This window comes from Magallana gigas, chromosome 8 (assembly GCF_963853765.1).
Source record: "Magallana gigas chromosome 8, xbMagGiga1.1, whole genome shotgun sequence".
NCBI lineage: Eukaryota > Metazoa > Mollusca > Bivalvia > Ostreida > Ostreidae > Magallana > Magallana gigas.
The window spans coordinates 38828295-38841631 of record NC_088860.1 but is presented as its reverse complement, the minus strand read 5'-3'; the positions used below and the strand labels follow the sequence as shown (position 1 = coordinate 38841631).

The 13337-nt window shown below is 35.2% G+C and overlaps 1 protein-coding gene and 1 long non-coding RNA gene across 2 annotated transcripts in view; one reads left to right on the top strand and one right to left on the bottom strand.

The window, feature by feature from the left end:
* LOC105346443 (uncharacterized) overlaps positions 1-13337 on the bottom strand; it is a 30881-nt gene that overhangs the window by 9453 nt on the left and 8091 nt on the right. The window contains exons 10-14 of the mRNA XM_034462458.2: positions 6974-7056; positions 5260-5299; positions 4142-4252; positions 3663-3901; positions 182-3351 (exon numbers count right to left, since the gene is read on the bottom strand). Coding sequence (XP_034318349.2) covers positions 182-3351; positions 3663-3901; positions 4142-4252; positions 5260-5299; positions 6974-7056 — 3643 coding nt within the window. The remainder of the gene's footprint in view (positions 1-181; positions 3352-3662; positions 3902-4141; positions 4253-5259; positions 5300-6973; positions 7057-13337) is intronic.
* On the top strand, positions 7952-11880 carry LOC105346439 (uncharacterized). Its single transcript, XR_010708294.1, has 2 exons — positions 7952-8534; positions 11163-11880. It is a non-coding gene; the product is annotated as an uncharacterized lncRNA (long non-coding RNA).

Genomic DNA, 13337 nt, shown 5'->3' with positions numbered 1-13337 from the left:
GTACTCTCATCATAAGGGTGATATGAAGCAAAATTGAGGCAAAGGAAAGTACATGTATGTTCCAAACAAGTGATGTTGGTCATACAAATGGATTACTATAGGAGGCCCATAGAACCCTAATTATCATTAAATCTAGGAAATCTACAGAAAACTGTTTTGTCATTCTTATTAAGAAACATACCCTGATTTTCCTTTCACAGCTGTCTGGGCTTTGACTGGTATTGCATCTGGTGGTGCCACTGCGTGAAATGTTCGAGGACTAGCATCTGATTGGACAATTTTTTTCCCTGAAGGACATGATTGGCTTGGCCTGGTTTCTTTGGCGATTTGAACTGCGGCTGTACGATGATGAACAATGGAAGTCTGTTTCACTGATGAGGCAATGGATGTTTTAGTACTAACACTCTGATGGCTTAATCTCTGCGATTCAGATGATGCTATGTGAATGTTAATGGATGATTCTTCTAAATCAAAAGGCGATGTACATAAAGGTGATATTGGGACAACCTCTCCTACTGGGGAAGGTGGAAGAGGGGAGATAGGATTTGGTAGGAAAAAATGATATGGAGAGGGTGGAAGGGGTGATACTGGTCCCCCTGCTGAGAGGGAAGAGGGTGACCGGGGAGTAGGGGAACTGTGTGTGTGTGGATGATGAGAGGGAAGATCCTCCATCTCTGGTGACACCACAGTGCTGGATGCCACCACAGCCGAAAACCTGGACTTCTGAACAAACTTTGAAAGACTAGGTATATACACTGGGATGGAACTACTTCTGCTGCCTTCTGGGGGAAACGAGGTGGGAGGCCTTCTGGAAGCACCAGTAGATGCTTGGATAGAACTTGGGGCATTAATTGCAGTTTTTGAATTTCCAACGTCCTTCTGTTGCTTCATTTGAGCAAGGGAGTCACTATCACCACTCAAATTAGCAGAAGTTGATTGGGACAAGTTAGTAGAGACACTGCCTCTTAGGCACACTGAAGGTTGATTTAAAGTGTTCACAGATTCTCCACTGGATTTTGAGGTTTGTAACACTCTCCTCCCAATGACTTGTTCACTAGCTCCATCAAACTTACCACCCTTCACATCACAGACTGTCCCAGAATTCCCTTCACTCAATGTCTCTCCAGCAGATCCCTCATTCTGATCTACTGATTTCCTGGCATCTTCTCCATGAATGTCTCTATCCGATCCAGGATGTTTCAGCCTGTTCATTTTTGAAGCATCTTGAGAAACGAGCTGAAGATCTGACTTTACATTCACACTTTGCTCATCTTCCATTGTCTTCAAGACCACTATCTCAGACACCTGCTGCACTGAAACTTTTGTCCCACTATCTGTTTGCAAAATCCTTTCCTGGTCACATGCACTGCTTAATTGTTCTTTCTCTTCCTGAGAGATTATCCCTGATGAATCCTTGATGTTTATAAACAGATCTTGCTCCACTTTATCACTGTCTGATGGTACCATCTCCGCCTCTACCATTGAATCTCCACTCAGGACAAACCCCATGCTCTCCTGACGAGGTAATTCTGGTTCTTCAATGACCCCCTCATTCTTTTCTTTGCTCGACTCATTTTCACTGGGTTTACTACATACCTTATTTAGCAAGTCTACACTTATATTTCTGTCTGAAATCACATGCACTTTACACATGTCATTTTTGTTACTATTATCACTAATTTCAACAGTTGATTTGAATTTTGTTGCAGAGTTAGAATAATCTCGATTTTTTCCATCCTTTTCTTCTAGAATCTCTGCAGAGTTTTTCTCCATTGATCCTTTAACAGCACACGATGACATGCTAGAATCCTCAGAGATAAGCTCTCCATCCGCTTTAGTTGATGTATTTTTCTCTTTGCCAAACAGTGGCCCATTTTGTTGAGCTTTGGATGCTGATGCACCTATTCCTAACCCCTTATGAGAGGGCAATACAATAGGAGGGGACTTGAGAACAGGTGGAGACCTCAGGGCGAACCCAAGGCTGTCTTGTCTTAATGTGGTCACCAACAGTTTGGAACTCTCCGAATCTTCTACTTTTTCAGCATCTTTCACAACACTATGTCCACACTTGTTTCCAATATTTTCCTTCTTGATTTCTTTTGTATTTGTCAATGTTTCCGCAGTTACAGAAACTCCTTCGTCCCTTTTCCTTCCACTGGGGATTTTCATTCTTGACCTTGACCTTTGACATAAAGTGTCTACGTCACTTGTAGACAGAGGTAAAGTCTGCGTTCTGGCTAGTCTGCTTGATGAAGTTTCATCACATTGTATAGTTTCCTTGCTACAAGTCTCTTCACTTAATTCATTATTTTCAATTATTTTCTGTCCATTTCTATCATCTGTCTTATTTGTAAGAGTCAATCTAGGATTTTCTGGCACTATTTTTAATTCTGACACAAATTTTCTTGAATCTTTGTTCGAACCTTTGTGAGGTACTGAAGATATTCTTTTTTTCCGATTTCCAGGGGAACTAGCCCCCACATTCTCAAAACAAGTTTTGCCTTCTGGCAAGCTGAGGGACTTTCTCAAAGTTCTAATGGACAACACAGAATCAATATCCATATCCTTATCTTGAGAATGCTGTTCAATCCTGAAGGTTTCCTCTCCATTCTGATGGTTTTGTACATCATTGCCTTTTTTCTCTTTGCTATCACTTTGTGATTCAGTCAGTTTTATAGTGAACCCTGTGGACTCCACTGAATCTGATGCATTGGAATCTTCCTGGGACACAGAGACTGGTCTGAAGGCATGCTGTCTAAGGCACCTGATTCTCTTGTGGTGCATGTTGGTGTGGTTACCCACTCTTTCCTTCCCATCCTCACTTTTCATTCTAGAACATTCATTGATATCTGCTTCACTGGATGGTTGAAGCACCGATTTCTCCTCTGTTTTTCTCTCCTGTTTAGGAGTGTTACTCTTTGAGAACTTCTGGAAGGCCGAGTTGTGATGCCCGCTGAGAATGGGCTTGGGATTGACCAGGGCTACCTCAGAGTTGACCACCTCTCCCTGTGTATCCATCTCCTCACAGGTAAATGTTATCCTCTTGATTCCCTTCAGCCCGACAGGCCCGCCACTTTTTCCACCCAGAATTCCATCTTGACTTCCTTTCAGACTTCCATCTTCTCTCCGATTGTGCACTGTGACCTGTTTTCCATCTTTCATCATTTCCTGACCAGCTTCCTTGGAGATACCTCCTCTGTCTGTCTTCAGGGTGGTGTTTGGGTCTCTCGAGAGGGGAGATGGGGGTACCCGTTTCCTTGGAGATCGTCTTGGACTGTTTGTGAAGACCTGCTCCAGCTGTTCAGCCATCTCTTCCAAATCTTCATCGCTGTCTTCATTGTCTTCCACCTCCTGACAAAAAAAAAAGAATAAGTGAAACCTAATAGATAAGTGATTTATTGCAAAACATATTAAAAATGAAAAATTCCCAAAAGTCATAGACATGCATAAAAGCTAAAGAAAGAAAGATTTTATACAGATGGCAAGTTTGGACAATTGAATTCCTTGTAAATTAACAATAGGAACATTCATTTAAAAAATCTAAAACTTGACATTTTATATCAAAAGATATTTTAGCTCAGCGGAGATGATTTATAAAATACAATTATGTTTCAATTATTTTACACTTAGAGGAGAAACTTCCCATTAGGTTTGTGTCTCACCTTTCTGTAGGACTGTGGGGATGGGGGTAGAGGGGAGAGGACGGACACCAGGGGACTGAAGGCGAAGGGGAACTCCATCAAGCTTCCCTCCTCCTCGGGGGGTTCCATCGGGGCCTTCCTCTCCCCCTCTGTGTGGGTTATCCCGATCTTCCTGACTGTCAGGGTGTGCTGACAGCGGGCCTTGGTCTGGGGTAGGTCCGTTTCCTGGTCAGAGACAAACCCGGGATCCACCAGGTCATCTAGAAAACATGCAAAGATGTTTTTCATCAAAAGAAACATAAAATTTGGGAACTACATTTTTTATTTTTCATAAATAAAATAATAATCATTATATACACTCTGATCACATCTTATACTAAGACACAATTAGTTTAAATAGTATATTTTCTAATACACAAAATCAGGAAAGACTCAAAGTGAGTCTTTTAGAGATCTAGATTTCTTGACCCAGCACATATGAGGTCACATGATATACACACCCTCCTCCAGTGATGAGGACCCCTCGGTAACAGTAGCTGGCCCCGCCCCCTTTCCATTAAGCAACACCCTTCTCTTGTTCCACTGAAGTCTGTCTTTCTTTGGTAAGAGACCTGTTTGAAAACAAGACTGTTGTATTGAAGTAACTTGTACTATCATGCATGTTTGATTACTTTAACCATGTTCATCGTTTGCACTAGAAAACAAACATAACAATTTTAAGATAGAAAGATGTCTGTACCAATTTAGTACAGCTAGAACATGCAAGTTTATCACACACACAGTAAGTATATCCTTGCACATTGTCAGTGAAGTTGAATGAACATTAAAAGTATTGCAATATCTACCTATTAACCTGGCTTGGAGGACAATTTTGTCATACTCAAATTACCAAAGGTGCACCAAAGAAAACAGTTGAATTCGAGTTAGACAATAAACTTGCAATTTTACAAATAGTTTGTGTGTGTGGAGTTAAATAATTATAAACTTAAGTAATACAGAAGAAATTCAACTTAATTTGATGCAGAGTTTGGTGTTAGTAAAGAGGTACCAGTTATTGGACTTTGAATTAAACCTTGCAATCAGGATAACACCAGATATACATGTATTCTAGGAAAAAACTGGGGGGGGGGACCTAATGCTATTTATATGTTTTGATAACTACCTGTACATGTATTTACAATGGGAAAATAAAATAGAAAAATATTTCACTGGAAGTAAACGTTGTCTATTACTGGTCAATAAGATAAAATAATTGGCTTATATTCACTCACTCACATGCATGTGGGTAAAATAACAAAATATCAGTTATCGCCAACACACACCCATCCTTTATTGATACAAATGATAACAGGCTTATAGGCTAACTGTTACAGCTATGAAACACAATTGTGTATAGGTTATGTAATATATGAAATTATACATGTCCATGTAAATTTATATGTTAAGTATTTTAATATCTCTCAATTCATTAATGCATTTATAAAAGCTAGAATTCAGAATTCTTTCAGTTTGGGTGAACTTACAGCTTTCAGTGGATGCATGTGCTGAGCACTACTTGGCACACATACTTTACATTCATCTGAAAATATTGTTGATTGATTATTATCATCACACTTACCATTCTGAAACAGTATCTCCCCGAATCTCTCCACATTCTCCTGAAACAAAAATAATCAGTACTGAAAATCATTAACAGTTGCTTATTAATCTTATAAATTCTTAACTAAATCAGGCACTTAGTTACTTGAAAAAAAGACTATATACATGTATAACGATATCTATATCAGTATACTGTCTTTATATCAGTGTGTTCATGTAATTTAAGAATACTAAAGTACTTAACATGTACAATAGTGAGGGGACACTACTCTGGTGTGACTAATGATGCATGCTCAATATTAATGTCAATGTTTAAAATCCTAAAGAGAGATGTTGAGGTACATATATGTACTTGTCTCTCTCTCTCTCTCTCTCTCTCTCTCTCATTTACTGGAAATTGTGTATTGTTATGCACAGATCTGATAATGATGCATGCTCAATATTAATGTCAATGTTTAAAATCCTAAAGAGAGATGTTGAGGTACATATATGTACTTGTCAGTCAGATATTAAATAATGTTAATTGATACCACTAAATACTAAATGACAATTAAGATGTTTAATTAAAGATTTTCCCTAATTTTAACAAAATGACAAACATGTATCAGCTTGTAACAAAACCAATCAAAGATCTACTGTTTATATTTCAAAATTGATATTTATTTTTTTTTGCATTTTTCCTTTTATTCTTTAAGTGCAATTGTACTACTTTTTTGTTGACTCACAAAACTACATTAAGAAACACAGTGAAAGATAAACATAGAAAATACTGTACAATATTTCCTTAAAAATCAAATCAGCAGCAAATTAAAATACCCCAAAACACACACTGGCAATAATTTTTGGGAGAGCAGTTTTTTAAAAACACATGCACTGGCTTGCAACAAACTAGAAATGTTTGAACATAATTGTAATTGTTTCTTCTGGACTGTGTGACAGAGCATGACAACCAATAATCTTATCTCAACTGTCTAAACTTCAAAACTCAAGAAGATAAACATGTCACATTGTGTACAGATAAACAATTTAAAATGATCCTTACACACATACACACAGATCAAGTCACCTGGGTGAAAAAAATCCACAATGTATTTCTTGAGGCAAATTAGATTGGCAAATTGAAAACAATAACTTTCAATAGAGGAAATTTTCTCACGGAATTGCATTCAAGTATGTAAGAGATGGAACATTGCAACCGACATAAATAATCAATTAATGAATTCCATTTTCGTTTATTTTGTGAACCCAGCAATAACACCCACTAATAATTATGAAAATACACAGACTGTCATATTGCATTAAAAACAGCAATAAATTTAAATAGGAAATTTGGAAAGAATTTTAAAGATGCACTCTTAAGTTAAAATAACTATTAAAGAAAACAAATGAACTGAAAAATAATAAATCATGTACAACAGACAGTCAAAGTTAGCAATAAAATGTGAAACAGTAACAGTACCTATATGAAACCCCATCCCACCCTATCTTGTCCCCATCCCCGGCCATCAAAAACTTTATATGCTTTTTTAAAAAGTACTGTAACAATCTAACAGAACTGTTATTATCTAGTATACAAGATCTTTTGATAGAAGTGCAGTTTCCATCTAGAGACAAATCTGCATGCATTATTAGTACATGAATTCTTACATGTACAATATGTAAAGTAAGAGTGAACTTCCTTGACCTTTAGATAGCATGACCTTTGTGACCTCTGATAACCTTAACAGACCTACCTGAGCCTTAGTCAGACTTTCCTCTGTCTTCTTTTCTCTCTTCTGGAATCTGCTGTTTTCTTTCTTTAACACTTTGTTTTCCTCTGGAAAAAACGAGAGTAAAATAACTAAATGTAAACAAAGATGTGGTATAAAAACCCCTACTGACCCAGGTGTTTCAGTTAATATATTGTGTTGTGAAAAAGATGAAAACCATTCACTATATTCAAGATTTCACTATATCCATGTTCAAACTAAATGAGTTTTACTGTATATACTAGCTGGAAATTGAATGTTAATTATTAACTTAAAAGTCTTTATAACATCTGAGAATTAAATTTCTTAAAACCTGACACATGCACATGTAGATACATAATGTGTACATGCATGTACCTTCCAGGCATTGCCTGAATAATATAGAAGTACATGCATAGTTATGCTGACCTAAGTACAAATTTAATCTGCTGCAAAACATTGAATGATCAAAATTGCTTGTTTATATTCTATTAAACTAAAACTAGGGAGCATGATCATGAATAATTAGAAGTAACTAAGATTCGGGTGGGGAGAAATCTACAGTTTATTCATATCCCAGGGACATTGGTGCTGCACTTATAACTGCTTATTTTCAGTTACATCAATTACATGTGATACAGCAGCTATTTGATCAATACATTATTCAGATTCAAAAGATCAGCATTTGTTTTTTAAGCATCCAAGTTTAATTTTTTTTGTGAATATGAACAATTTTAACCAATTGTAATTGCATGATTTTAAGATTTCAAAATTCATTTAGCAGCAATTTTCAAAGCTACTCATGAAAAACTTCACAATAATACATTTTACGAACATTACAAATTTCTGAATTATCTTCCCCTGCTTCTTCATTTCAATGATAATTTTTGCTTATCTTTAACTGCAGACATGGTGAAATATTTCTCTGGGCATTCTAACAAACTGGTCTTACAAAACCTCAGGTTCACGTAATCTGATGTCAAGTTTCAACCACATGTACATGTATCACATGACCAATCAATTGATGCATTGTACAACTGATAAATGCCCAAATTGTCTCCCAGGAAATGAACTTTTTTTCCAAGGTCCTTTAAGCATACACAGAGTTACTGTCACATTCACCTAAAATATCCGACCCATCCTTGAGTAAATAAATAAGTATACTATGGACATGCACACTAAAACTTAATATGTCACGTGAATGTGTATCATATTTTTTATAACAAAACATGTGCAACAATACTTGAACAACGTGCAAACTTCACTTATCAAGCAATTAACACATAGCTGTCAATGTGTATTGGAAAAGTATATATATCCCTTAATTTGCTCATAACATGTATAGATAAGCAAGCATTTAAATCCCCCTGTGGTGTCTGTCTTATTTCGCTATCACCAGATGTAACTTGAACCCTATAATCTGAGTCCACGGCTGTATGAACACATACCGTAGATGCGTACAATAAGATTCACCTGAGTTTGTTTTGCTAAACCAAATATATATCACGAGTTTGAAACATCTTCAAGACTGGGATTATGTAATGGACAGGAATCTATGCAAGTAAAGGTAAGACAATTAGTTTTCAATTTATCCATCTTTTTTTTTTTAAATTTTATTCAAATTCATTAGGCTTTTTGTTTTGAGATATTTCAAAGTCACTTTTGACATACTTTTCGTTGCCCTGATATTTGACCTGCCAGCTGATAAGTTTTACCTTCATGTCATTGAATGTTGCATTAATACTTTAAGCACATGTAAGTTTAATTTTCCCAATCATATATACACTGTATTGCATTACATGTGCATGCCTTACAACTAAAAATTATGGTGAAAAAAAAATACATGCTCGGTAGTGATATATATCTAGGCTTCATAATCATATTTGTTGTAGCTAAATTCAAATAATCTGAAACATGGCCTAGCTAGCTCAGATGAAAAGATAAGTTCTACAAAGGTAGCAACCTAAACATCCCCCCTCCCCCAACTCATTTATCTATATCTACAAAACACATCATGTTGAAATGTAATGATGTTGATGTTTGATAACATATATGTCAATAATTACCTAGTCAGAAAAGTTGCACAGAATACATGTAGCTACATGCATGTCATTTTAAATGAGCTTGAAATAAAAGTCACACTTTAATAGCAGAAGTCTGGTATTAAAAATTCACATGCCAACCTCATAGATGACATTTTTACGTTTTTTTTTTCACAACTCATTTTTTTCTCTCATATAAATTGAAACAAGCAAGTATGGAAGCAGGGTGGGCAGTTATATGCTTTATGCAGTTTTAATTTTTTGTTTATTTATTTTTTTTTTGGGGGGGGGGGGGGGGGGGGAGGTGGCAAATAAAGCCACTTTTATTTAAATGTTACAGCAATACATTTGGTTTAAATTGAATTGTTGTTCAATTGATAACATAATTACCTTTTTAATACAATGATATACTAGATGTGTTGTAATGCCACAAATGCCCCCAAGGTGACCAAAACTTCCAATGCCAAATATAGTACATGTATATCACCATTTTCTTATAAGTTCAAGAGGCACAGCTCTGTCAAAAATCATTGAACTGAAACAAAGTTCAAACTTGACCTGTATTTTCTAATATATTCATCTTATATGAAATATATATATATATATATATATATATATATATATATATATATATATATATATATATATATATATATATATATATATATATATATTTTTTTTTTTTTTTTTTAAGTTCAAAGGGGCATAACTCTGTCAAAATTCATCGAACCTGAACTAAATTCAAACTTGAACTGTACTTTCTAGTAATTAACCTACATTTAAAGAAATATCAATTTTATATATATGCATCCCTTCAAAAGATAGAGGGCGGAAACTGAGAATTTTTCATTTTTTTCAAAGTTCAATAGGCACAAGTCTGTTAAAAATCATTGGACCCAAACTATATAATAATTGAACTCAACCTGAGTGTATATATTTCTATAAGTATAACACATCCATATATGACAATTGAGTTATATGTTTGCAATGGTTGTTGAGATTAATAGAATCATTCATTATTACGAGTGGGGGATGGTGAAATTCCACCGAGGGGACAAGATTCACGGTCTAGGACGAGGCTTTGCCGAGTCCTAGACTGTGAATCTTGGCCCCGAGATGGAATTTCATTATCCCACATGAGTATATAATGAATGATTATTTTTCTTGCATTATATTTCCTTAAAACATGATGTTTGACAACTTTCTGTTATGACGTCCAAAAGATTACTTTCGGTTTATCCCTCCGCGTCCTTCAAATAGTGCAAGTCAAAATGAGAGCATACGACAGTTTTTTAAATAAAAAAATGATAAATTGTAATTAATTAAGCAACACAATTACTTAATGGATAATCTCAATGCACCATTTTGCATTTCCCTACAGTAGACAACATTTGTTTACATTTTAAAACGGCGTAGTAATACACAGTGTAAGACAGAAAAATCTCACACTGCTGTCTCACACCGGACAAACCGATCTCACACCGGTGATAATGCGAGAAAATGATTGGAAAGTGAATTTCCCATTTTTTTCTAAGTTTAAGGGGCATAATTCTGCCAAAAATCATAAACTTAACCTGTATATTCATAAGCCACATCCATATATCAAATTTGAGCTGAATGTGTGCAATGGTTGTTGAGAAAATGATCGGAAAGTAAATGATAAATTAAGGCATGACAGAAGGATATATAAGGACAAAATGACGGAACAGGGTAACACTATATCATAATGCCTCAGCCATTTCATGCCAGGGGCAATAAAAAAAAATTAAAATGGTTTTTTTTTAAATATTTTGCTCATGGATGAACATTATGTGTATAAGCCATTTGTGGCTTTAAAAAAATAATTAACTCTCACTTTGTACAATTCATTCAATCTTTTTAAATCATCAACTGTAAGCTCATACTGTCTGTCATGTATTAGAAAGCTCTCCGATGAAAGGCTATATGTTACAACTCAAAAATATAATCACTGAAATAATGCAATAATACTGAACTATGTAGAGATCTATCAACAGCTTATAATTGGTACCCATAATTTCTGACAATTTGTTTACTTAAATCAATTAATATCTAATTAAATATCATATTTGAATTCATATGTATGCGCGTTTCTAACAAAAATAAGCAATGTACATTGGTTTCTCTATTCATAGTGGTAGAACACATCCAAGTGGACAATAACTTTCCTGCATCATTTCCAGGCCGTTTTCTGAAACAAGATGATTTGCAACCAGGGGGTGGTGTTTGCCGTTCTGTTTGTTATCTCCATTGCCAGCGCCCAAGAAGAGGAACCAACATTAAAGGTCTCACCGTCTCAAATCGCTGCTCGAGTAGGCGAGAGTGCCGAGTTTGAATGCACTTACTCGGGTGATGAAGTAAAGACACTCCTTTGGTTGTTCCCCAATGAAACTTCTGTAAATCAGACCGCCCATTCCCGGTTTTTAGACTCGGAAGGAAAATTGACCATCTCTGATGTCATGAATAGTGACGAAGGGGAGTATGTCTGTACGACTCTGTCACGCGACATGAACGCCACGGGAACATTAAAGATTTTCGTCATGCCGTCGTATTTTACGGAGGCCATGGTTGTGATGGGTATAAACATTGTGCTCGTTTTGATATTCATTGGTTGTGGGGTAAACCAGTATATACAGACCAAAAAGGAAAAAAGAAACTTCAAAAAGTCTATCGCTCATGACATTTAAGGAACAATGACCAAGTTATCTAAACAAAATTTCAGTTTTAAAATTATCAAATGAAATACCCAGTATAAATCATCAATCAATCAATTAAAAGAAGATATTGAATACATACACAAATCACAATTATGCATAAATTTCCTGATTTATATCATAAACTCTCTAGTTAATTGATTGATTGATTAAGTTTGTATTTTGTGTCTGATGATTGTTTTCTTTTTACAGCATAATGCATATTCTTATCTACTGCACAGGTAGTGCGCATATTTTTCATGCATCAAAAATAAATATACTCGTTAACAATAAATGTTTACTCCATACTCTGAGAATTGCCCATATTATACTGCTGGTATCACATTCCATGCATGCAGCCTTTTAAAAAGTGTCTGATAACACCACCGGTTTTATTGCATTCATTGAAAAGAAGCAGCACTATTGCTAAAAGTCATTAATGGTTAAAAATTGCATCAAACCTTTACAATACTGCACATTTATCATGTTTACAGAGATTTTATTTTTTTTTTACTGAAAAACATTTTCTAAAAATGAACCAAAAAGACCTTTATATGAAAAAGAATACAGATTACAGAAATCCTATATACATGAGAATGCCACAGGATGAATGACCATCTTTAAGTTCTCCTTAAAGATAGCTCAAAGATGCTTAAAGGTAGCTTAAAGACGATCTTTAAGCCACCTTTAAGCTACCTTTAAGCTATATGTGTTGCTTAAAGATGGCTTAAAGAAAGCGTAAAGATGGCTTAAAGGCAGCTTAAAGACTATCTTTAAGCCACCTTTAAGCCACCTTTAAGGACAACTTATAGGTCCTTAATGTCCAAACTTCTTTAAGCCACCTTTAAGCTACCTTTAAGCCACCTTTAAGCCATTAAAAAAAAATATTTCAATATTGTGCTTAATTTCCAACAAAATGTATTAACTTTATGAAAGAAAAGGTATTAAAACGGTTTTTGTTCTAGAAAGAAAAATGAAAAAAAAAACACAAAAAATAAACCGGCCACGGCGAGAACTGAACCCGGGACCCCTAGTTTACTAGCATCACCACACTTCCTCTGCGCCACGGTAACTTACATGTGAATGATCGTTTTTATATCCTATATATCAGTGGATATTGAATCACTGTATTGAATGTGTTTACTTGAAAAGATTTTGACAAACCATTCAGTTTGTAACAATCAATTATATCTAATTTACATGCATGCGTGTATTTAGAATGAAATACGGAACTTGGTCTTCAGTGAACAAAAATATATTATACCTAAATGGAAACCGTTAGGTTCACTATAGTAGGCTTTCTTAGTTAATAAATTTAAACCGAGTAGATATACGTTCATCTAATTTATAGCTATAAAAATGTAAGAAAGAAAATGAAATCATTTCTTTTATGAAATGCATTGATACTATTAGGGTATTTGTTCAATTTCCCGCAATTTCCCGGTTTTCATGATCGCGGCGCCGTTCCAATATGTTTAAATATTTACATGTAATTGTATGTACATGATTTTTGAACTATCAATTCTATAACAAACAAAATTACCAATTACCGGTGACGTATTTACTGCATGTGGCAATTGCAAATGACTTGTATATACAATTGTATGATGTGCCAGG